The 22,472-nt window shown below is 45.6% G+C and overlaps 1 protein-coding gene across 2 annotated transcripts in view; it reads left to right on the forward strand.

Annotated features, from left to right (window-relative positions):
- LOC115461170 (cytochrome P450 2U1-like) overlaps positions 1–19,995 on the forward strand; it is a 46,829-nt gene extending 26,834 nt beyond the window's left edge. Inside the window, exons 3-6 of one of the 2 annotated variants that reach the window (XR_003940670.1) lie at positions 4,759–4,920; positions 5,543–5,710; positions 18,585–19,445; positions 19,527–19,995. Coding sequence is in view for 1 of the 2 variants with exons in the window: in XM_030190793.1 (XP_030046653.1) it covers positions 4,759–4,920; positions 5,543–5,710; positions 18,585–18,763 (509 nt within the window). In the remaining variant the exon portion in view is untranslated. Of the gene's footprint in view, positions 1–4,758; positions 4,921–5,542; positions 5,711–18,584 lie in introns of both variants that reach the window. The other variant, XM_030190793.1, reaches the window with a different exon arrangement.
- Positions 19,996–22,472: the final 2,477 nt, after the last annotated feature.

Genomic DNA, 22,472 nt, shown 5'->3' on the forward strand with positions numbered 1-22,472 from the left:
CTAAGTGGTTTAATTTAGAAAAAGAATCCCTAAATTACACTGCTTTGCTATCTGGATAGCGGCAAAATATCAGTGCTATATGTGTAGCTGGTACATATAATACCGTGGTCAACATTTAAAAAACAGGCTCACTGCTGGCACTGAAATTGACCCAAATAAATTCTACCTGTTAATACAGTAAACATGATGGGACACTTCTGTGAGATGCCTAAGAGCTGTTCTTGAAAAAGGAAATCGCAAAGGAAGCCTCAGATAGAGTAGCATGCAACATGAAACTCTTCCTCTCTTGTCCCCAAAGCAACTAGGCAGAACTGTGGAGGACAGGAGGAGTGGAGCTATCACAGAAAAAACTGTGAGGAGCAATTGATGCCTGCTCCAGCCCTTTACCTTCCCTCTTGTCTTCCACTGCTACCCAGTGGCTATGGGAACTGGAGGCAGATACTCAACTCTGCCTCTCCCCTCCTGTCCCACTACCAACAGCACTGGAGGACATGAAGAAATTAAATGAAGCTGCATCTAACAGGACAGGAGAAAAGAGCCACTCAACTAACTGCTCTAGCTCTTTCTATCCTCCTCAGTGGAGGAGAAGCCTAGTGGTTAGTGCAGCGAACTTTGGTCCTGGGGAACTGGGTTCGATTCCCACTGCAGCTCCTTGCGACTGTGGGCAAGTCACTTAAACCTCCATTGCCCCAGATACAAAATAAGTACCTGTATATATGTAAACTGCTTTCAATGTAGTTGCAAAATACCACAGAAAGGCGGTATATCAAGTCCCATATCCCATTTACTGCCTGGAGTAAAGAGCCCCTTCTCTCATTTGCTGTCTGGAGGGGAAGGTCTGGAGTGAACATGACTTAAGCAGATCACTATGCTTTCAGGACCTTGGATTCAGCCGACTGCAGGTGGGAATAATCTGGAGCGCCAGTCAGCAAATAATAATTTGTAGACAAAGAAACAGGGTGATGGGGGAAGTGGGTAATATACCAGATGGTATTCATCCCAGAGTACTGATAGAATTGAAAAATGAACTTACAGAACTATTGTTGGTAATATGTAATTTCTTTAAAATCAATCATGGTACCGAAAGATTGGAGGATTGCCAATATAACGCCGAGTTCTCTTTAAAAGGTTCCAGAGGTGATCCATCATCCGCAATGGAAAACAAAAGTGAGGACATTATAATGCCTTTGTATCGTTCCATGGTGCGACAACGTCTTGAATATTAGTGCGGCAGGAGCTCAATGAAGGCCTGTGTAAATAAGTTTTATGGGCAGCTCTAAATTTTGGGAGGGACGGTTCAGTTTGGAGTGAAGGTGGAATTGAGTTCCGTAATAGGAGGTAGCACAATGGAAAGCACTGTGGCAGATGGATTAAAGTTTAGCATGAAAGACAGGCCCATGGAGAGCACACAGGTCTCATGCAGTGTTATGAGGGATAACGGGTGGAAAGCTATGCTGGGATTCCTGAATGGAGCACTTTATGAGTTAAAGTGAGAATTTATATTGAATTCAGTAAGAGAATGGAAGGCAGTAATGTTTCATGAAGAGTGGGGTGATACGGTCGAACCTGTTTGCATCTGATAAAATTCAAAGTTTAGTATTTTGTACCACCTGCAGTCATTTAATTGAGTAGAGGTTCAAGCCTACATAGATTGTATTGCAATAATTGAGGCAGGAGGACACAGTGACAGAGAAGAGTCATCTGCAAAGGAGCATCAAGGTAATGACAAACAGCACAGAACTGGCAGAGTCAGAAAAGCAAGATTTAGTCACTGAGGAAATCTGGGATTTGAAAGGGTCGCTATGGTTGAGGAAGATCATCCAAGCAGGGTTGGAGCAACTGTTAAAACAGTCAGTATAGAACTCCATGCACTCACCCACAGTTGTTTCCAAACCACAATGCAAAGCTGAAAAAAGGAATAATAAAAATATACCTTAGTGCAGCCAAAGGAGGAGGAAGGGAAAGATTCAGTGGGCTCTGCGTAAACTCTAGAAACAGCATCCAAGCTGCATCCTCAATGCTTGTTCAGTTTTCGGTGTCAAAGAAAAGACATCCTGTCCAGATTTTAGCTGCACTTCAATCCTACAGTAAAACCCTTACCAGGGGATAGGGGGACACAGAGAGAGGATTTAGAGGTCTATGAAATCATCAAAGCTTTCTCCTCAGCATCAGCCCTTTTCCTGCATGATGAGAGGGAAAGAAAGGGGTGGTTGAGGGGGTGGGGTTAGGAACCCGGAGATCTCTAAGTTATACCCTGTTCCAGACAAACTTCAAATCCCTAAGGAGCTCTAACCTTTCAGAAGAGTACCCACTGTTCTCAAAGAAACACAGACAGCTGCCAACTGGGCTCAGAGCTGTCTCAGTAAACAGAACAGCTACACAGTGTGTCTGTGACCATCTGCCAGAAACAGTGAAATATTGAGCAGTCTTAAGACTGCAGAGTGCCCTTAAGAAGTGAATCACACAGAATGATTGTTTCTTTGTCTCCATCCACTGTAACAAGTTTTCACCAAGTGTACAGCAGGACATGTATTTTCACATATCTTCCCACCTTCCTTAGCTGTTATATCCTTTTCAGCTGCTGGGCCTAAGCACTCATGCATGTGTGGTACAATGCTGCAGAAGCTTCTTAAAGATACAGAATGCTGGGTAGCGTCTGCACCAGTCTCTTTCGGATGACCTCAACCATATGTGTGAATGCATATCCTGCTGTCCTCGGAGAACATGTGCTACAGGTGAGTAACTTTACTTCATAGTACCTGAGGTTTCAAGACTACATGGTTCTCTTCTTCAGATGTAGAACCTGTAATGAAGAAGGAACGGTCCCGGCGCCTCATGACTCTTACACTTTTCCCACCACATTCGTACATAAGGAGTGCAGGGGCCGTTTGGAGCTCAAGGAAAAGAGAATACTCGGAGCGGAGTCCCCTGAATTGGAAGGGAATCTTCCCTGAGTGCCGGCATTCAGGGGCTGGTAGAGCACACTGAACGGGAAAGAGCCCATAGGGCCAATAAGGGGAAAAGGGATATCTTCTTAAGATTGGGAGGCAGAAGGGGGATATGTGTGAAAATAGCTCCCGGAAGATCCCCTCTAGGGAGCCGGTCCCAGGCAAACCAACCCTTAGGTACAGGATTTTCCCACCATAGTACTAAGGGAGGGAGGAAGACCTGGACTGCCCTCATGGAGAAGGGAATAGGGTTATTCCTTCTGGATTAGTCAGTTACCCCATTTGGTCACTAGGTGGAGCCCAGTAAATGAAGTCCAATGTTCCTGGAGAAAAAAATCCATACCAGATTCCTCCTTTGAAGGGAAGCTCAGAGGGAGGGGCCAGGACCTGCCCAGCTGAAATGGAAACAGAAGTGAGCAAGGAAGAGGAGAGTAAAGAGGACTGCGCAAAGAGGGGCTCCTCTCCTCTGGACACTGTGGCCTGGAAGCAGACACCTCAAACCTGCAACAGAAGGTGCTGAGATAGAATCAGCTGCTTACTGATGGACAAGAAAAGGCAGCTGGGAGAAGCCCCATAAAGATCCGGGTTGTGCAGTGAGAGCTGGTCTGCCAACCACTTAATAATGGCAAGGGCGGACTGCTGAAGGAAAGTAGTTTGGAATATGAATTCTATTGGATGAAACTGTGAGTGGTGTTTCTTTTTGCTGGATATGTGGAAGCACGGGCTTGTTGAAATAAAAGGAGAAAACCTGGATTGGATCACAATGAGGCATATTTTCAAAGCACTTAGCCTTCCAAAGTTCCATAGAAACCTATGGAACTTTGGAAGGCTAAGTGCTTTGAAAATATGCCTCTTTGTGGCCTTGACTAGAACTAGTGGGGAAACTGCAATGTTTGGATCAGTGTAGAGCAGCCTGGAGAGCTAGAGGAGTACAGAACACAGGATTAGGGTTACCATAGTTGTCCTAAGGAAAAAGAGGACACATGCCCTGCCCCTTTTCACATCCCTGTCCCTCCCCATGTCACACCCCTGCCCCGCCCCTTATCACACCCCGCCCCTGTCACTTTGACCCCCGCAAAGAAAGCTAGATTCGCTCTCTTTCCCACCATGTATATCCCCTCCCCAATTTTCCAGCCTCCCTCCACCCACATGACTCCATTCATTCACTGCTCCTCCCCTCCTGTACCTTATTGTAGTGCCCTGGTGGTCTGATGGCCTCTGCACGGCAGGAAAGGGCCCCCTCTTTCCTGCCCGGGTGGCTTAGACCTGTCTTGCTCCTGGCGCCGATTCAAAATGGCTGCCGAGAGTTCAAGCAGTGACCTCGCAAGACTGTGGAAGTCTCGTGAGGCCGCCACTTGAACTCTCTGCAGCCATTTTGAAGCGGGATCAGGAGCAAGACAGTCTGCAGCTGCACCGGGCAGGAAAGAGGGGGCTCTTTCCTGCCCCAAAGAGGGCACTACAATAAGGTAAAGGAGGGGAGGATAAGACAGCCTGAGGCCCACCTGCCCATCCACCCGCCTGCCTGCCTGTAAATCTGGACAAACGGGCAGGCTGGCAAAACCCGCCCGGAGGCCCAGCCATGTCCTCAGAGAGGACATGGCTGGGTAAAACCGGACATATGGTAACCCTACCCAGGGTTATCACAAACCTCATGTAGTTTCAAAATTTGTATACTGTATCTTTGGATAATTCTTTATATTGGTCTGATAACAGCTATTGCAGTCTACTAATTGGTAGTAGTGTAATACAGCAAATAATTCTTTTTGATTGCCTGTTCAATTTGCACACTCTTTATGCCTGCTTTCCACAGAGAAGGTACAGGCAGAGATCGACGCAGTTATTGGCCGGCAAAAGCAACCTTCCCTGACGGACAAGGCCCTCATGCCCTTCACGGAAGCAACTATAATGGAAATACAGAGGATAACTCCAGTTGTGCCCTTTGCTATTCCTCATATGTCATCAGAGACCACTGGTAGGCATAAAGAAATATTTTTGACTATTAGGGATTGGCTAGCCATGCAATTGCTATGATATTTGCATATGTATTTCTGGATACTGCTGAGTCTTAAGACATCATGGGAGAGAGGAGGCACTAGAGCTCCGCCTCAGCTTTACTTGATGGGGAAACACAAAGAAAGCACAAACCTTTCTTTGTTGAGTTGCTGCTAATTTATCAGCAGCTTTGTGTTTTGTCACTAGGCACAGTTCCTTTATTAAGTAACAAATTTAAGATAAATATGGTTGCATGACATATTGGGGCGTTAGGCAATAAGAGTTTTCCCCATAGTCACAAAGGGCTGGATATTATAACAGGGTGCCTGTATTGGAAGTCCAAAAAGGTGGCTGTATTAAAGAGGCAAAATTGGTGCTTGTGGGCCTTTATAAAGTTAGTTCCCAGAACATTATTCCCAAAATTAGAAAATCCCTTTTGGCTCTATTTTGCTGTCAGAAGTGTATTCACTGCTGAGTCTCAGTTATGTTGGTGGGTTGTGCATGACGGAGAGCATGTATCAAAGGAAACTGTGTAAGAGTGATGTATTTTTGCTGCTGTACTGCACTAATTACATTTTTTATTGTTGTTTTTTTTTTTTAAGTTTTTCAAGGCTATACTATTCCTAAAGGTAGCATAATCATAGCTAATCTCTGGTCGGTGCACAGGGATCCTAACATATGGGAAAAACCAGATGACTTCAACCCTAATCGATTTTTGGATGCAGCTGGGCAGATCCTAAAAACAGAAGCATTTATTCCTTTTGGGATAGGTAAATATTTGCCCCGTTTACTGACAGCTTGATAAAAAGAGTATAGAGTTTAAATGTTTGAATGGGGGAAACTAGAAGTATAAATTGTGACATACAGTGGTGGAAATAAGTATTTGATCCCTTGCTGATTTTGTAAGTTTGCCCACTGACAAAGACATGAGCAGCCCATAATTGAAGGGTAGGTTATTGGTAACAGTGAGAGATAGCACATCACAAATTAAATCCGGAAAATCACATTGTGGAAAGTATATGAATTTATTTGCATTCTGCAGAGGGAAATAAGTATTTAATCCCTCTGGCAAACAAGACCTAATACTTGGTGGCAAAACCCTTGTTGGCAAGCACAGCGGTCAGACGTCTTCTGTAGTTGATGATGAGGTTTGCACACATGTCAGGAGGAATTTTGGTCCACTCCTCTTTGCAGATCATCTCTAAATCATTAAGAGTTCTGGGCTGTCGCTTGGCAACTCGCAGCTTCAGCTCCCTCCATAAGTTTTCAATGGGATTAAGGTCTGGTGACTGGCTAGGCCACTCCATGACCCTAATGTGCTTCTTCCTGAGCCACTCCTTTGTTGCCTTGGCTGTATGTTTTGGGTCATTGTCGTGCTGGAAGACCCAGCCACGACCCATTTTTAAGGCCCTGGCGGAGGGAAGGAGGTTGTCACTCAGAATTGTACGGTACATGGCCCCATCCATTCTCCCATTGATGCGGTGAAGTAGTCCTGTGCCCTTAGCAGAGAAACACCCCCAAAACATAACATTTCCACCTCCATGCTTGACAGTGGGGACGGTGTTCTTTGGGTCATAGGCAGCATTTCTCTTCCTCCAAACACGGCGAGTTGAGTTCATGCCAAAGAGCTCAATTTTTGTCTCATCTGACCACAGCACCTTCTCCCAATCACTCTCGGCATCATCCAGGTGTTCACTGGCAAACTTCAGACGGGCCGTCACATGTGCCTTCCGGAGCAGGGGGACCTTGCGGGCACTGCAGGATTGCAATCCGTTATGTCGTAATGTGTTACCAATGGTTTTCGTGGTGACAGTGGTCCCAGCTGCCTTGAGATCATTGACAAGTTCCCCCCTTGTAGTTGTAGGCTGATTTCTAACCTTCCTCATGATCAAGGATACCCCACGAGGTGAGATTTTGAGTGGAGCCCCAGATCTTTGTCGATTGACAGTCATTTTGTACTTCTTCCATTTTCTTACTATGGCACCAACAGTTGTCTCCTTCTCGCCCAGCGTCTTACTGATGGTTTTGTAGCCCATTCCAGCCTTGTGCAGGTGTATGATCTTGTCCCTGACATCCTTAGACAGCTCCTTGCTCGTGGCCATTTTGTAGAGGTTAGAGTCTGACTGATTCACTGAGTCTGTGGACAGGTGTCTTTCATACAGGTGACCATTGCCGACAGCTGTCTGTCATGCAGGTAACGAGTTGATTTGGAGCATCTACCTGGTCTGTAGGGGCCAGATCTCTTACTGGTTGGTGGGGGATCAAATACTTATTTCCCTCTGCAGAATGCAAATAAATTCATATACTTTCCACAATGTGATTTTCCGGATTTAATTTGTGATGTGCTATCTCTCACTGTTACCAATAACCTACCCTTCAATTATGGGCTGCTCATGTCTTTGTCAGTGGGCAAACTTACAAAATCAGCAAGGGATCAAATACTTATTTCCACCACTGTATAAAGACTGGTAAATGTTGTATGCTATCAGTAGTGTGGTTACTTGGGATTTTTTTCTTTTCCCTACAGTAATTAAACAGTGCACAGGTAAGACTTGCATTGAGATAGGTGACTGAATATTTTGGGCACCGATGTGAAGTGATATAAATTTTGGTAGGCAGCCCAAGAAAATGGGAATGCCATTACGTCCCCCTTTGTCACCATTGAGTGCTGAGAATTGTGTGCTTGTGGAATATGATCTTCTGACCTGGAGGACTTCAGGTACCTGTGCAGTGCATCTCCCAACAAACATTCAACAACCACCAGTCCCTACCCTATCTTCTCCATGAACAGATCTGTCACAGGGCCGGATTCAGGAAAGATTCTTGTCCACTCATACCAGTGTGAACATTTTTTGGGTTCTGAATCTAGATGGAAAATGTTTTTGCCCTTGGAAGTCCTAAGGGCCTGATGCACAGAACTCCAGTGCTGTAAGGAAAAGCACTGGAGAAACACTGGCTCTTTAACAAGTTGGAATTACCAACCAACGCTCAACACTAACAGCAAGAAAATTATACGCACGCTGTTAGTGTTGTCCATCAGTCAGTAAAAGGGTCCAAGCGTTCCTGGCGCATGCCCACAAGAACTGTGCAATAGGTACAGCTCTTGTGCATATGGCCAGTAATGATTGGACCCCCCCCCCCAGACCCTCCCTTAAAACAGAAACTTTATTGGGGGGAACCCCCCAAGCTTGAAAATTTTACAGGGGGTCCAGTGGGCCCACCGACACCACCCCTAATTTTAACACTGGGTCTTGGTGGTCTAGTGTAATCCCATTCACCCCCAACCCCCTCCTCATACATTGTATGGTCAGAAGCAGGAGGGAGGTCTACTACCTTCTGCCTTTGGACTGTAAATTGGCAGCACCTTGCCCCTGCCCAGTGCATCCTGGGATGCACTGGGAGGTGCCAAAGTACCATATGAGGATTTGTTTTTTCCTTTATATGGTACTTACTCTTCCAGTGCATCCCAGGATGCACTGGGCGGGGTGCTGCCATTTTGCAGTGGGTGTGCCCAGAGGTAGGAAGGAATAGGCCTGCCTCCAACTACATAAGGTATGAGGATAGGAAGGAGATGGGATTACACTGGACCACCAATTCCCAATGTTACATTAAGGGGGATGGTGGGAGTTGGCTCCCCCCCCCCCCCCCCCCCCCAAGGAAGTTTTCAAGTTTTGGTGGGTGAGGGGTTGGAACGTCCATTGGACCACCAGGGAGGGGCTTGGACTCAGGGGGGGTTTGAGGGTACTGGGCTGTGGCAGCACACTTTCCTGTCAGTGCCTGAGCCAATCAGCCCTCAGGCATTGACAGAAAGGTTAGCATGAACCCCAACGACTTTTAATTTTTGCCGCTAGGGCAGGAGTTTCCTGTGTGCCAGTTTTCTGTGCATTGCACGGAATTGCTAATGAACTCATTTTAATACATTTAATGCATTGCACAGAAAAAAAACCCATTTCATTTAGACTGGCTAAAACCAGTCTAAATGAAACACTGCAAGTCTGGTTTGCTTTGAGCATCGGGCCATCAGTAAGAAAATTACATTATGTAGAAGTGATTATATAAGATGTAGTACCCACAATATGGAAAATGTTTCCTTTTGAATATGGCTCGTAGGCCCTGATGAACAAAGGTAAATGCGGGTGCTAGAGGCCACCCCCCCATCCAAACCAAGCAGCCCAGGCTAATAGTCCTGGTGGTCCAGTGGACCCCTGAACACCCCCAATGGCTGAGGTCCTGGTGGCCTAGTGCCCACCAAGCCACCCCCCCCCCCCCCCGGACAGCGAAATGGGGGGCTGGAGGTCTGCCAGACTTCCAGCCCTCACCAACACGAGGGCATAGTGGGGCTGAAGTCCAGTGGACCTCTAGGCCCCCTAACCTCCCTGACAGAAACAATAACTCCCTTTTGGCCCAGTGGGCAATGTATCCTCAGACCCCCCCCCCCCCCCCCCCCAATATCTTGTAGTGACGGAGGAGTGAGTAACACTCCCTCCTCCTTCCAGCATCGCCTCCAAAATGGTGGCGCCCTGCCAAGTGCATCCTGGGCGGGGCTTCCCAACCCCGCTCAATTCATCCCATGGTGCACTGGGCAGGGCACCGCCATTTTGGAGGTGGCGCTGGTAGGAGGAGGGAGTGCTCCTCGTCACTGCAAGGTTTAGGGGAGTGAGGGAGGCCACTAGACCACATGGGGGGGTATGTTACCTGGACCTATCAACCACTTTTGCGGGAGGATTGCAGGCACAGTCCTCCCACAGAAGTACCCCATGATCAAAACTAATAGCACACATGAATTTGCGTGCTATTGATTTTGATCATGAGGACTTTAATCCCCTGTGTTGTTGCAGTGCTAATTTTATAGTGCTGTTTTGAACAGTGCGGGGGATTAGATTATCGGGACCTTAGATCCTAATTTATCAAGACATCTCCCAGTCTGCCCCTTATTTTTAACAGGGGGTCCAAAAAGATGCCAATGTAGATGCCTATGTACTTTTATAAAATAGGCTCCTAGTACTATCCCATTTAGGGGGCAATTTTATAAGTGGGCACTACAATTTAGGCGCCCAGATTTTATGAGCCTCTTCTGTAATGGCACTTATACATGTAAGTGTTCTTAGAATACTAGCGTAAGTTGGTATCGGTGCACCTAAATTTAGGTGCATGCACCTTGTCTATGTCAGGTGTAAATGCATACATCTAAATGTGGCAATTTAGGATATAATTTACAGAATTCTGTAAGTTACGTGTGTAAAGTTGGACACGCATATGACTAGCCAGTGCTTCTTCCATTGTGAACACCCCCTTGCATTTATGCAGTAAGGCAGTTGTGCACGTATGTTATAGAATACCACTAAAAGCACAGCTAGTATTTACACAGACAACTGTTGTGCTGTCCCTAGTTCTGAAGGAATTCTGTGCAGTGCAGAATTTGCACAGAATTCCCCTGCCCTGCAGAACTATGCTCTGTGCCAGCATCAGATCGCTCCCCCCCCCCCTCTCCCCGCAGAGATCATGCGGCAGGAGGAGAAGGAAGTGAACCGTTGCACATCGGGTCATCTCCTCCTCCTCTCTGGATTAGACCAGACTGTTTGTTTTATTTCTTTATTTTTACATTTATACCATATATTCAGGTACTTATTTTGTACCAGGGGCAATGGAGGGTTAAGTGACTTGCCCAGAGTCACAAGGAGCTGCAGTGGGAATCGAACTCAGTTCCACAGGTCAATGTCCACTGCACTAACCACTAGGCTAGTCCTCCATTCCTATTCCAGGTACTTCCTTGTGCAAAAGAAAACAGGGGGGATGCGTCCCATCCTAGACCTAAGGGCCCTGAACAAGTTTTTAGTCAGAGAAAAGATCAGGATGGTTTCCCTGGGCACCCTTCTTCCCATGATTCAGGAAAACGATTGGCTATGCTCTCTGGACTTAAAGGATGCTCTTACACCCACATCTCGATACTCCCTGCTCACAGGAAGTATCTTCGATTTCGGCTAGGAACACAGCACTTTCAGTACCGTGTACTACCTTTTGGCCTGGCGTCTGTGCCCAGAGTGTTTACCAAATGCCTAGCTGTAGTTGCAGCGTCGCTACGCACATTGGGAGTGCATGTGTTTCCTTATCTCGACGATTGGCTGGTGAAGAGCACCTCGGAGGAGGGTGCTCTGGAGTCCATGCAAATGACTATTCGGGTGCTAGAGCTACTGGGGTTCGTCATAAATTATCCCAAGTCCCATCTCACCCCAGTCCAAAAATTAGAATTTATTGGAGCTCTGTTGAACACTCAGACAGCTCAAGCTTACCTTCCCGAGGCAAGGGTGGACAATCTTCTGTCCCTGGTGTCAATGGTTCGAGCGTCCCAGCAGGTCACGGCTCGGCAGATGTTGACACTTCTGGGGCACATGGCCTCTACAGTTCATGTAACTCCCATGGCACATCTACATATGAGATCAGCTCAATGGACCCTAGCTTCCCAGTGGTTTCAAGTTGCGGGGGATCTAAAAGATGTAGTCCAACTGTCCACCAGCTTTCGGAATTCTCTTCAGTGGTGGACGATTCGATCCAATTTGACCATGGGGTGACCGTTCCAAGTTCATCAGCCACAGAAAGTGCTGACGACAGATGCATCTCTCCTGGGGTGGGGAGCTCATGTAGATGGGCTCCACACTCAGGGAGCCTGATCCTTTCAGGAAAAGGGTCTGCAGATCAACATCCTGAAATTAAGAGAGATCTGGAACACTCTAAAGGCTTTCAGAGATCGGCTGTCCAACCAAGTCATCTTAATTCAGACAGACAATCAGGTTGCCATGTACTACACCAACAAGCAGGGGGCACCGGATCTCGCCCTCTGTGTCAGGAAGCCATTCAGATGTTGCTTTCGGGACACCGTCACGGCATGTTTCTCCAAGCCACTTATCTGGCAGGTGTAAACAGTCTGGCCAACAGACTGAGCATGATAATGCAACCTCACGAGTGGTCTCTAAACATGGTCGTAGTCCGCAAGATCTTCCGAGTGTTGGGCACCCCCTCGGTAGATCTTTTTGCCACTCAGATCAATCAGAAGGTCCCTCAGTTCTGTTCCAGGCTTCAGGCTCACAACAGACTAGCGTCAGATGCCTTTCTCCTGCATTGGGGGACAGGCCTTCTGTATGCGTATCCTCCCATACCTTTAGTAGGGAAGACTTTGCTGAAACTCAAGCAAGACTGCGGAACCATGATCCTGATAGCACCTTTCTGACCGCGTCAGATTTGTTTTCTTCTTCTGGAGTTGTCCTCCGAAGAACCGTGGAGATTGGAGTATTTTCCAACGCTCATCACTCAGAACGAGGGGTCGCATCTACATCCCAACCTCCAGTCTCTGGCTCTCACGGCCTGGATTTTGAGAGCTTAGAATTCGCCTCCTTGGGTCTTTCAGAGGGGGGTCTCCCGAGTCTTGCTTGCTTCCAGGAAAGATTCCACAAAGAGGTGTTACTCTTTTAAATGGAGGATGTTTGCCATCTGGTGTGACAGCAAGGCCCTAGATCCTCTTTCTTGTCCTACACAGACCCTGCTTGACTACCTTCTACACTTGTCAGAGTCTGGTCTCAAGACCAACTCCGTAAGAGTTCGCCTTAGTGCTATTAGTGCTTATCACCGCCGTGTAGAGGGTAAGCCTATCTCTGGACAGCCAGTTGTTTGCTTTATGAGAGGTTTGCTTTTGTCAAAGCCCCCTGTCAAACCTTCACCAGTGTCATGGGATCTCAACATCATTCTCACCCAGCTGATGAAAGCTCCTTTTGAGCCACTGAATTCCTGCCATCTGAAGTACTTGACCTGGAAGGTCGTTTTCTTGGTGACAGTTACTTCGGCTTGTAGAGTCAGTGAACTTCAGGCCTTGGTAGTGCACGCACCCTATATCAAGTTTCATCACAACGGAGTAGTCCTCTGCACGCACCCTAAGTTTCTACCAAAGGTGGTGTTGGAATTCCATCTGAACCAGTCAATTATCTTGCCAACATTCTTTCCCTGTCCTCATACCCGCCCTGGCGAGAGCAGTTTGCACACCTTGAACTGCAAGAGAGCATTGTCCTTGGAGAATACAGGTATGTATCTTTGCTGATTCCTCCTAAGCCTATTTCCTCTTAACTTCATCCTATGCCCTCTCATTCCAAAGTTTTCCTTCATTTGAAAAAAGCTCACCTCCTGTACATTAATGCCACTGAGGTATTTAAACATCTCTATCATATCGCCTCTCTCCTGCCTTGTGGGCTCCAGAATTGCATGCAGTACTCTAAATGGGGGCCTCACCAGTGACTTATACAAGGGCATTATCACCTCTTTTTTTTTTCCTGCTGTTCATCCCTCTCCTTATGCACCCAAGCATTCTCCTGGCTTTGACCGTCTCCTTTTCTACTTATTCGGCCACCTTAATGTCATCAGACACAATCATCCCCGTCCCACTCTTCTTTCGTACACAGAAGCACTTCACCCCCTATATTGTATGGTGACCTTGGATTCTTGTAACCCAAGTGTATGACCATGCATTTCTTAGCATTAAATCTTAGTTGCCAATTATCAGACCATTCTTCAAGCGTCACTAGATCCTTCTTCATGCCATCCACACCCTCCAGGGTGTCCACCCTATTACAGAGTTTGGTTGGTATCATCCGCAAAGAGACAAATCTTACCAGACAGCCCTTTCGCAATATTGCTCACAAAGATGTTAAAAAGAGCCGGCCCAAGGACCAACCCCTGCGGTACACTACTGATAACATCCCTTTCCTCAGAGCAAGCTCCATTTACCACTACCCTTTATCTCCTCCCATTTAACCAGTTTTTAACCATTCGGTCACTTTAGGTCCCATACCAAGGGCATTCAGTTTATTAATCATTTGCCTGTGCAGAACTGTGTCAAAGGCTTTGCTAAAATCCAAGTACACCACATCTAGCGCCCCTCCCACATCCAATTGTTTGGTCACCCAGTCAAAGAAACCAATCAGATTCGTTTGACATGACCTGCCTCTAGTGAAGCCATACTGCCTCGGGTCCTGCAGTCCATTTGATTCAAGAAACCTCACGATCCTCAACTTTAGAAGCCTTGACAGTACGATTCACAGCATCTAGACTTTTTCTCCAATGAGTCTTTCTAAAGACTATTTTTACCTCATTGATGTTTAGAACCACAAGGTTTTTTACTATCTTTGATTCATTGAGACTCCTGACCTAGGCATTGTAGCCAAAACAGAGATCTATGTCAAGTCCTTTGAGTACTTTTATGGAATAAATGTGTTTTAAAATTCTTCATTGTCCATGTGGTCCTTTCTGGAAGCATCCTGCTGACTATACTACTCCGCCCTTACAACAATCACATCTCCTACATCATCTGTGTTTCTTCCATCAGGGCTATCTCAGAGAGAACACTTGTGCTAGAGTTGTGATGTGTTACAAAAATATATATTAAGGATGGGCTGCCAGAAAAAACTTTTTTTTTTCTGGGGGTTCATTTGGAAATGAATATTAAAGAATGCACACTATCTCTCCTGAACAATGTGCATACTCCTCCCCTAATGTAGTGGTCTAAAGAAGACAAGAAAAAGTATTTTCCTTTGATTATTTAATTTTCTTTTTGAAATATATTAGTCTGTTTTTCCTGTCAAGTATTGTACTTGTAAAAAGTAAATGTAAACCTATAAATAAAAGAATAAAAAAAAAAGAATGCACACTATTTGCAAATAGGACTAGATTCAGTAAATGGTGCTCAAAAATCAGTTTCTGAAAAAAATCTGTGCTAAGTGTTATTCTATAAAGGGCAGTGCAAGATGAAAGCATTTTATAGAGAAGCGCTTAGAGCTGAATCCCATACCAAAAGTTGAGCGTTGGAATTTACGCCAGCTGAAACCTGGAGTAAACCCAGCATGGAACTCAGTGCGTAAATAGTGCTATTCTATAAAACTGCGCAGAAGTTTTTGGAACACCCGTGCCTCTCCGCTGGCCATGCCTCCTTTTCAGTTATGCACTAGAGTATTTAGGCACAGGGAGTTACAGTGTGCAGGAAGATGCGTGTGCAAATCCAAATTAAATGCTATTGTTCATTACGGCGTGTTAATTCATTGATGATAGCTCATTCATTAATTTAGATATGCACACATCTTGGATCCACAACTAAATTTAGGTGCTGATCTTTCAGCACCACATATAGAAACTGGGGGATAGTGTGCACTCTTTCCTGATTGAGCGTGCATGAATGAAGCATCACATATACTTTGGAGAAAAGTGTGCACTATGCAAAAAGTGCACACTATAGCGGTAATTCTCTATAGATCGCCTAAAGTTGGTGCGCACTAAGCATAGATTCTATAAGCAATTGTGCGTGCAGTTCCAGTTATAGAGGACTAACATAAGTCTGCACTTTCGCACCTAACTTCAGGCGTGAGCACTTATGTCAGCTCAGTGGTTGGTGTAAGTGCTCGCACCTAACTGTAGGCAGTTGTGTAAATGCTAGTATTCTATAATCTACATTTATAACTGCCTGACACGCTCCTGCCTCTCCCTTGCCCCTCCCAGGTTCATCAACCCCCTCCCCTTGCAGTTGCACACTCTGGGATTTGTGCGTGCGACTTACAGAATATTAAGGGGTCCTTTTACAAAGGCGCGCTGAAAAATAGGTTGCAGTAGTGTAGGTGCGGTTTTTGGGCGCCCGCGAATGCATTTTTCAGCGCGCCTGTGAAAAAGACCTTTTTTTCCCGAAAATGGACGTGCGGCAAAATCAAAATTGTCGCACGTCCATTTTGGGTCTGAGACCTTACCGCTATCCACTGACCTAATGGTAATGAATCCGGGTGGTAATGACCTACGCGCGTCAAATGCCACTTGGCGTGCATCCAAAAATAAAAATATTTTTCAGACGCACATAGCGGACACACACCAAAATTGAAATTACCGCAAGGGCCACTTGGTAACCGGGCGGTAACTTCAATTTGACGCGCATAGGTGTTTACACGGCTTAGTAAAAGAGCCCCTTAGGGCTGTTAACACACATAACTGCTAATTATTGCCAACTAGTAAAAAAGGCCCGTTTCTGACACAAATGAAACGGGCACTAGCAAGGTTTTCCTCGGAGTGTGTATGTTTGAGAGAGAGAGAGAGTGTGTGTGTGTGTGTGTGAGAGATGGAGTGTGTGTGTCATAGAGAGAATGAGAGAGAGACAGTGTGTGTGTGTGAGAGACACTGAGACTGTGTGTGTGTGATAGAGAGAGAGAGTTTGATAGGGAGTGTGTCAGAGAGAGTGTATGTGAGAGACAGTGAGTGTGAACCCCCACCCCCCTCTCGCAGGGCTCCCCTCCCCACCCCCACCTCTCTGGTCTCAGGACCCCCTCCCCACCTCCAGCCATCCATGTCCCGCTACCCACAGTTGCCAGTGGTAACGGTGTCTGGCCGCTGCTGCTTCCCCTGTTGAGCAGCAGCAGCCGCTACAAAAAGAAAAGAAGCGATAAATGTTTTTAAACCCAGCCCAAATCATTCGCAAATGCCTGAGTCTTACAACGCAGTCTCTGCAGCTGCTCCTCCTCTCACCTATCACGTCACTGCGCTCCTCTGGGGTCTTACTCCAGGGGCAGTGACGTGGAGGCGAGAGGAGGAGCAGCTGCAGAGACGGCGTGGTAAGACTCGGGCATTTGCAAATGATTTGGGCTGGGTTTAAAAACATTTATCGCTTCTTTTCTTTTTATAGCGGCCGCTGCTGCGTGTTTCCCTACTCCTCCCCCTGCCTGGGAATCAGCTGTGAGTGACGTCATCCTGGCTATGGAGCCCTAGCTCAGCAACTCCAGGAGCCACGGACACAGGCAGTCCCACATTAGAACGTTGGTGGTGAGAATTATTATATAGGATTTGCTGCAATTAACACCAATTATAGCCAGTTATTGGTTAAGGCCAATTAGTATCTAAATCTGTTAAGTTACACGTCCAACTGATCTTATTCTATGATTTGCATGCTAGTCCAAAATTTGGGTATGAAACTTTCTAGAATTAGGGGTATGTTTATCGTTTATTCAGACTTGATATATTGCCTTTCAGCGAAACAACCAAAGCAGTTCACATAGTGCATACTATTAGCAGCGAATTACATTTTGATTCAAATAACAACCCACCCTTAAATATATACATGCATAGTTTAAACACATATTACTCGTGGGGGAATTCTGTGCTATTGTGCAATGCAGAATTTGTGCAGAATTCCCCACCTCCTCAGACTGCTCAGAAAATTCTGACTTTCCCACGCAGAATTCTAAGCAGTCTGCATTTTTGCCCTTAGTCACTCCCTCCATTAGGGCAAAAAGAGGAGCAACCCAGCTGTATGTCGAGCTGCCTCCTGCTCCTGTGCCGCATGGCTGTATGGAGGCCAGCACAGCTCAAAGGAACAGTCAGATGCAGTAAGTCAGAGGAACAGGAAGCAGCCCGATGTGCTACTGGGGAGCTCCTCCTCATGCCATGCTGAAGCTGGTGAGGGAAGGAAGGAGAGGCCTGGAGCATATTGGCGGAGCCTGTAAAAAAAAAAAAAAGGATGGATGAGGCATTGGTGAGGGGTCTGGAAAAAAGGTGGCTCTGTGTGCATGGAGCGGGCTGGAATAATGATGGATGGTCCTGGGGCATGGGGAAGGGGGGCTCTGAAAAACTGTATGAGGCATGTGGGGGACTGGAAAAAAGGTGGCTTGTGTGTGCATGCAGGAAGGGGGCTGGAAAAGATGGATGAGGTGTGGGTGTGTGTGCACCATGGGAATGGAGTGAAGGTCTGTAGGAAAGAACATAGAAATATGCCGTTGTGGTGTGTGTGTGTGTGTGGGGGGGGGGGTGGTATTTCAAGCCTAGGGGGAGATGTCAGCCCTTATAATGGGGAAAATCTGCACAACAAAATTGCAAATAAAATGTGCAGAATTTTCATTTATTTTGGTGCAGAATTCCCCCTGGAGTAACATATCAAAAATTTATTTATTATTAGCTAATCTCTTGAATGAGTATTGCTAGTAACACTCCAGCAGTCTCTGTTTCATCTCTGAAAAATAACTGACCAGACAAACATGGGAAGTTAAACAGTGTTTTCAGAGCTAATTATCACCCAGCATGAGGGTCACATAGGGCCAGTCAACACTAATCATGAGGATCACAATGCTGTCACTGGCCAATCAGTATGCCAGTGTCAATACATTAAAATACATAATATGAAACAGAATCTAAAAAAAATATTTTTAAACATTTTAAGCTAGGTAATCGCATACCATTCGGTCTCACTGTTCAAATGCTTTTCCCCCACAAGTTTTTATTTATAAATTGGTTATTTACTTTAAGAAAATATGTGTGCCCTAGCAGTGTTTTTATAGTCCATTTTTTCTGCCTGGGTTTTAAAATTTTGATTACATTGTTCAAATTTGAAAGTTTTGCTTTAGGTGTATTATAACTTCCAAAGTATACCCTTGGAAAATCACACATCTTTGTGTTCACATTTTGTGCTGCATGTAAATTAATTTTGTTAGGTGGATATGAAAAATATTCTCAAATCCGTAGACTTTTAAGTTGTCTAATTATTCTACTGAGATGAGAATGCAGATCTATATTGTACGTGAAGATTATTCTCATATGCTGTTTCATAATTTCTTTTCATTATTTTCTTTCTTTTTTTTTAAGGTCGTCGTGTTTGCATGGGCGAACAGTTGGCCAAAATGGAAGTATTTTTGATGTTTGTGAATCTCCTGCAGACTTTCACCTTTCGTTTGTCTGATGAAACCAATAAACCGTCATTAAAGGGAAAGTTTGGTCTGACCTTAGCTCCGTTTCCATTCAACGTCACCATATCCAGCAGATGAAATCAACCGCACTTAGGCATAGCTGTGGAACTGTTTGTTTCAGGGAAAAGATATATTTTACTAAAAAAGAATGAAAAGCTGGATTAGTTGATTAATTAAAGGCTTACATAAAACCAGCTGAATCAAGGGAAGGAAAATTAATCCACTGTGCTATTGGTGCTGTAATTGGACCAGTGAAACTTTTAAGCAATGCTTTGACTCCATTCAGCAACCTATTTGGAATAGAGGCCAGCCGAAACCAACGGCTCTGGTTCCTTCCGAAAACGAAACTGCTGACAAAATCTGCAGCTTGATTTCAGCTTGAACCGAAACTGTAGCCCCACCACTGGGGGTAGGGAAGGCAAGGTACAGTGAGGTTAAATAGTACATGAGCTTTGGAAAGTTCTACATATGCCTGCCACCACTGTTCCCTCTATGCTGAGTAGGTGTCCTCCAGCTGCACTGCTAGCAGTAATGCTTCAATATTGTCTTTTCAATTGCTAGGGACAACCAGGTTCCCATGAAGTATGCAGAGCTTGCTTGTTCCTCACTATTGAAAATGTAGTGAAACAGCAGCCCCGTGCTGGCAGAACGATAGGTGGAGACTCCTGCTCAGCTTAGAGGGAACGGTGCATGCCACTTTAATCCCCTGACCTAAATACACTCCTATTAACTATAGCACTCTCCTTAACCAGCTAGATAAGTTATTGTCTTTTTGTGTATGGTGTACAGCGCTGCGTATGCCTTGTAGCGCTATAGAAATGATAAATAGTAGTAGTAGTAGTAAAAGTATGCTCTCTAGATGCCTATGGGATCTAGTAAATATAAATGACATATACAATTATAAACATGAGCAAATTCCAGGTAATTTTGTGAATAAGACTAATAAAACAACATGCACGTCCAATTAGATCAGATTGTAAAAAAAGTACAAATTACAACATATATATTAAAAAAGAATAAGACAGAATGCACATGTGATAGAGATTACAAAGTATAAAAAATGCCAAATGAATGGAAATGTATGTTGAAAAGAATCAGTCTAAGATTCATTCGGCAATAACAGGTTTAAAATAAATCAGCAAAATAAATAAATGAGTATTAACCAGAATGAATGATTGAAAAATCAATGAAAAAGATTCATAGTGAGAATTATATGTAAAAATCTATAATATGAAATAGATAATTTGAAATAGGCTAATTGTAAAAATAAAATCACATACATAGCTGTATCACAACCAAGCGTGTATTGTTACTTATTTATTTATAGTATTTATACCCCGTTCTTTCTCACTTGATAGCAGGCTCAGTGCGGCTTACAAGCTATGGTGCAAGATACATAGAGATAACACAAAGTGTGGTACAAGATATGGTACAGAGTGTTAACATAGATACACAACGTATGATACAAGCATCAAGTTAAGCAAGTAGAACAAGTGGGGGGGGGGAGATGTGGGGGAGAGGATTGGAATAGGGGTAGTGTTGGTGGTGTGGAGTTATGTTCGAGATTTAAGAGACATTTAAATACTTATGCGGCATAAATGCACAGGAGGTGAGTCTCTTTCAATTAAAAGGAAGCTCTGGAATGAGGGAGCATAGAATGACCGTGAAAGGGAATAGAAGTAACTTGAGGAAATACTTCATCATGGAAAGGGTGGTGAATTCATGGAATGGCTTCCTCGTGGAGGTGGTGGAGACGGAGACAATCTGAATTCAAGAAAGCTTGGGTCAAGTGCATAAGATCTCTAAGGGAGTGAAGGGAGAGTAGATGGCATGGATGGCCAGACTGGATAGGTCAAATGACCTTTATCTGCCTTAATTTTTCTATGTTTCTGTGGAGTGACAGACATGCCTCCCATTCCCTGGTACAGTGATGGATGTGGTTCCCCCCTCCCCCCCCCCCCCCCCCCCCCCCCACCCCCCCCCCCCCCCCCCCCCCCCCCCCCCCCCCACGTGTCTTACCCATGTTCCATGTTCCAATGTAGACAAATTAGATCCGGCTCACCCAAGTCTACATGTCTGATCTTCATCAATATACAAGTACCCAGTAAGCAATCAATGATGTCTTGCAACTGGAACAAAACAGAAAGAAGAGAGGTAGAAGCAGTGGTGTGCTGGTAAATGTTTAACAGGCTCTCTCCCCCGTCCACCTCTGCGCCCCCCTCAAAATTGCAGAGCTGGCTATAGCTAGGGAGAGAGCCTGGGGGAGGGGGCAATGCATTACTTTCGCCTGGAAAAAAAAAAAAATCAGTGATCCCAGGTTCCAATCTAATTCATGTATATAAATATAAACTTTTAACGTTGAGCACCTGATTCTCAAAGTGGACATATTCCAAACACTATAATGAAAATAAAATTATATTTTCTACCTTTGTTGTCTGGTGACTTTGTTTTTCTGATCATGCTGGCCCAGTATCTGATTCTGCTGCTATCTGTCCTCTTAACTCCAGGGCTTCCTTTCCATTTATTTCTTTACTTTCCTCCTTTCTTCTTCATTTCTTGCCCTACATCCGTAAGTAAAAGCTGGGTCCTCCGCAGACTTGACTGTCCAGTGGATCCAGCTTCTGCCTATTTTCTCCATCCATGTGCAGTTATTCTCCTCTCTTCCTTTTCTCTCATCTCATCTCCTTCCTCTCTCTTCCCACCCCTCCATCCATGCCCAGCATTTTTCCTCTCCCCCCATGTCCAGCATTTCTCCTCTCTCCCCTACATTCATGTTTATCTCACTTCCTCTCTCTTCCCTCCCCTCCATCCATGTAGACCATTTCTTCTCCCTTCCCCTCCATCCATGTGCATCTCCTTCCTCTGTCTTCCCATCCCTCCATCCATGTCCAGAATTTCTTCTCTCTCCCTTCCATCCATGTGCATCTCCTTCCTGTCTTCCCTTCCCTCCCCTCCATCCATGTCCAACAATTCTCCCTCCCTGCCCTCCCCTCCATCCACCCACCCATGTCCAGCAACTCTCCCCTCTCCATCCACCCATATCCAGCTTCTCTCCCCTGCCCTCCCTCCATATCCACCCATACCTAGCGATTCTCTTCTTTCCCCTGCCCCCCTCCATCCATCCATCCATGTCCAGCGATTCTCCTTCGTCCCCATCCTCCCCTCCCATTCATATCCATCTGCCCGCACTCTTCTCCCCCCAACATCCCCCTTTTCTTCCTGCCACTGTGCCACCATGTGGGGTTTAAATCTCTTTTATTACCTCCGTCGAAGCGGCCACGTCATTGAAAGCCCTGCCCGTCTCTAGCCTTCCTTGCGTGAGTTCGTTCTCTGAGTCCTGTCTTCTGACGTCATTTCCTCTTTCCGCAAGGGCGGAACTCTAAGGGAACAAACTCAGAAAAGGAAGGTTAGAGACGGGCAGGGCTTTCAATGACATGGCTGCTTCGACGGAAGTAATACAAAAGATTTAACCCCCCCCCCCCCCCCCCCAGGATGGCATGGGGCGGGTGCAGGCCAACGTAAGCTGTGGGAGGTGAGGTAAGCATGGCTTGTGGTGCCCTCCTGCCATGCTTACCTCATTTACTGGAGCCGGCTCGCCGTGCAGAACAACTGGCTCGCAAGATCTTTAAAAATTTAACAACCGGCTCCAGCACACCACTGGGTAGAAGTATAAAAATACGAGACCTCATATGGTCATATGTTAAGGGCCATAAAGAAAATGAGGGGCAGGAGGAAATGAAGTAGTCCCCACACTCTGGAATGCATTGCCTGAAAGGCTCCGCTTAAC

Source organism: Microcaecilia unicolor, chromosome 2, assembly GCF_901765095.1.
Source record: "Microcaecilia unicolor chromosome 2, aMicUni1.1, whole genome shotgun sequence".
Lineage (NCBI taxonomy): Eukaryota > Metazoa > Chordata > Amphibia > Gymnophiona > Siphonopidae > Microcaecilia > Microcaecilia unicolor.